This window comes from Hippopotamus amphibius, chromosome 4 (genome assembly GCF_030028045.1).
Source record: "Hippopotamus amphibius kiboko isolate mHipAmp2 chromosome 4, mHipAmp2.hap2, whole genome shotgun sequence".
In the NCBI taxonomy this organism is placed as follows: domain Eukaryota; kingdom Metazoa; phylum Chordata; class Mammalia; order Artiodactyla; family Hippopotamidae; genus Hippopotamus; species Hippopotamus amphibius.
This window is the reverse complement of record NC_080189.1, coordinates 11,423,551-11,426,539: the sequence shown is the minus strand read 5'-3', so window position 1 is coordinate 11,426,539 and position 2,989 is coordinate 11,423,551. Positions and strand designations below refer to the sequence as shown.

The window sequence follows — 2,989 nt, the reverse complement described above, 5'->3', positions numbered from 1 at the left end:
TTCTGATACTTATCTGAAAATCTGAATTACTTCACCACAAAAAGGAAGAAAACAAAAGGTAAAGAAACTTTCGGGGAAAATAAAAAACTCGGTGATATAGGGACAACACAAGCCACCTCTGAATTCACTTCAGATAAATAACACCAATTTTCATTGCTATCGAGCACTGATTTTTTCATCACACTTCAGTCCTTTACAGACTGTCATTACAGATGGAGGGCAACCAATCATGGGTCACAGAATTCATCCTGGTGGGATTCCAGCTCAGTGAAGACATGGAATTTCTCCTCTTTGGTATATTCTCCCTGTTATATATCTTCAACCTGCTGGCCAATGGCATGATCTTGGGACTCATTTGCCTAGACCCCAGACTGCACTCCCCCATGTACTATTTCCTTTCTCATCTGGCCATCATTGACATATCCTTTCCTTCTAGCAATTTGCCCAATTTGCTAGAAAACCTAGTGAAACACAAAAAAACTATCTCCTTTGTCTCATGCACTCTGCAGATGCTTTTCAATTTGACTTTTGGTTCTATAGAGTGCCTGACTTTGTTAGTGATGTCCTATGACAGGTATGTGGCAATCTGCCACCCCCTCCAGTATGCTGTCATCATGAACTGGAGAGTGTGCACGGTCCTGGCCATCATTTGCTGGGCATGTGGATTTTCCCTGGCCCTTGTACAAGTCATTCTCTTGTTAAGATTACCCTTCTGTGGGCCCCAGAAGGTGAACCACTTCCTCTGTGATATTCGCTCTGTCCTCAAATTGGCCTGTGGTGAAACTTGGATCAATGAAATCTTCCTCTTTGTTGATGGTGTGTTTATCTTAGTTGGGCCCCTTTCCCTGATGCTGGTCTCCTATGTGCGCATCCTCTGGGCCATCCTGAAAATCCAGTCAAAGGAAGGCCGCCAGAAAGCCTTTTCCACCTGCTCCTCCCACCTCTGTGTGGTTGGGTTCTACTTTGGCATAGCCATGATCGTTTACATGGTCCCTGACAATAGTCAACGAGAGGAGCAGCTGAAGATCCTTTTCCTGTTTTACACTCTCTTCAACCCATTGCTGAATCCTCTTGTCTACAGTCTAAGGAATGCTCAAGTGAAGGCTGCCTTCCACAAAATATTGCTGAAAAAGAGGTCATTACGAAGCAGGGTACAATTTTGGTTCAGTGGACTTTTTCCCCTTAAGAGATATGATTGCTTGTGCAAAAAAACTCAAGAAAATTCCCCAGGAAGAGACATGATTTCATGAGGAGCATTACTCAAAAGTAACATCAGCAGGATGGCAGAATAGGAATCCCTAAGCCTTTGTTCCTCCATAGAGACAAGATTATACAGACCAAATATCCTTTGTGAAAACAGCAGAAGTTAGAAATAGGTGGCAGCACTCCAGACAAGCACACAATCAAGGAAAGATACAGTAAATGTTTAGGCAAATTTATCATATGTTATCTGCCATATCTACTTCCCTTCCCTGGCACAGTGTGTCAGGATTAGGACAAAATCCCCACTCCCAGCTCTCCCTCAAGGGGGAAAAATAAGAATGAACCATGCATACTACTTTTTAGCTTTTCAGAGAGTGGCCTGAAGGTTTATTAGCTGTCTTCCCTGACTCAGAACACTGATGGGAATGGCAGTTTGGACTCCTTGTTGGGACTACTGAGAAACAGCAACCACTTCAACTTTTTAAAGATATACAGAGATATTTTGTTTTTTCACAATTCTCATAGATATGCATTGGTATCTCATTCTCGTTTTAACAAGAAACTCTGATGACATGTGACGTTGAGTTTCTTTGCAGTTGTTTCCTGGCCATCTGTATATGTTCTTTGGTGAGCTGTCTCTTTACATCTTTTGCTCACTTTTATGTAATAAACGTTAGGTTTTACAACAATTTTAGAATCACGGCAAAATTCAGTGGAAGGCACAGAGTACCCCACATACCCTCTGCTTCCACACATGTATAACCTCCCCCGTCGTCCACATCCCCCTCAGAGTGTCACACTCGTTATCATACATAAACTTATATTAACACACCATCATCACCCAAAGTCCATACTGTACATTAGAATTCACTCCTGGTGTTGTATATTCTATGTGTTTGCAAAAGTGTATGATTATTCCATCCACCATTATATTATCATACAGAGTAGTTTCAGTCCCCTAACAAATTACCTCTTGCTTCCTCCCTCATTGCTAATCCCTGGCAACCACTGATCTCTTAATTGCCTCCATAGTTTTGGCTTTTCACAGTGTCTTATAGTTGGACTTATAAAGTTTGTAGTTTTTTCACATTTGTTACCTTCACTCAGTCGTATGGATTTAAGTTTCCTCTGTGTCTTTTTTTTTTTTTTTTTGCTTGACAGTTCATCTCTTTTCAGTGCAGAACACTACCGGTTGTCTGCATGCACCACAGTTTATTTATCCATTTACCAATTGATGGACATCTTGATTGCTTCCAAATTTAGGCAGTAATGGATAAAGTTGCTTTAAGTATCTCTGTGGAGGTTTTTGTGTACACACAAGTTTTCAAATCCGTTGGGTAAATACTAAGTAGTGCAATTGGTAGATTGTATAGTAAGAGTATGTTTAGGTTTTTTAAAGAAATTGTGAAACTGCCTTTCAAAGTGAATATATCATTTTACATGAGTGAAAATGAATTCCCCTCAGCAATATATGAAAGTGCTTACTTTTCCACATCATAATGAGTGTTTGGTGTTGTCAGTGTTCTGGAGTTTAGCCATTCTACTAGGTGTATAGTGATAATTCATTGTTGTCTTAATTTGTTTTCCTGGTGACAGAGATATGGAGCATGTTTTCATATGCTTATTTGCAATCCATCTATCTTGGTTTTCTCTTTAAATTTTATTTTAGATTTGAGTATAGTTGATTTACAATGTTCTGTTAGTTTCAGGTATGCAGCAAAGTGATTCAGTTATATATGTTCTTTGAATAGGTGTCTGTTAGGGTTTTGACCCATTGTTAAATTGG

At 39.8% G+C, this 2,989-nt stretch overlaps 1 protein-coding gene across 1 annotated transcript; it reads left to right on the top strand.

Annotated features, from left to right (window-relative positions):
• The first annotated feature begins 212 nt into the window (after window positions 1-212).
• Window positions 213-1,250, top strand: LOC130851792 (olfactory receptor 2A2-like). Its single transcript, XM_057732528.1, has 2 exons — window positions 213-464; window positions 510-1,250. The coding sequence occupies exons 1-2, from the start codon at window positions 213-215 to the stop codon at window positions 1,248-1,250; spliced, it is 993 nt and encodes a 330-aa protein (XP_057588511.1).
• The last annotated feature ends 1,739 nt before the right edge of the window (window positions 1,251-2,989 follow it).

Bases quoted from the DNA above. Each gene is read 5' to 3' on its own strand.
- LOC130851792 (XM_057732528.1), top strand. From the start codon at position 213: ATGGAGGGCAACCAATCATGGGTCACAGAATTCATCCTGGTGGGATTC. The intron at 465-509 runs GTGAAACACAAA...TGCACTCTGCAG, and splicing joins CCAATTTGCTAGAAAACCTA to ATGCTTTTCAATTTGACTTT.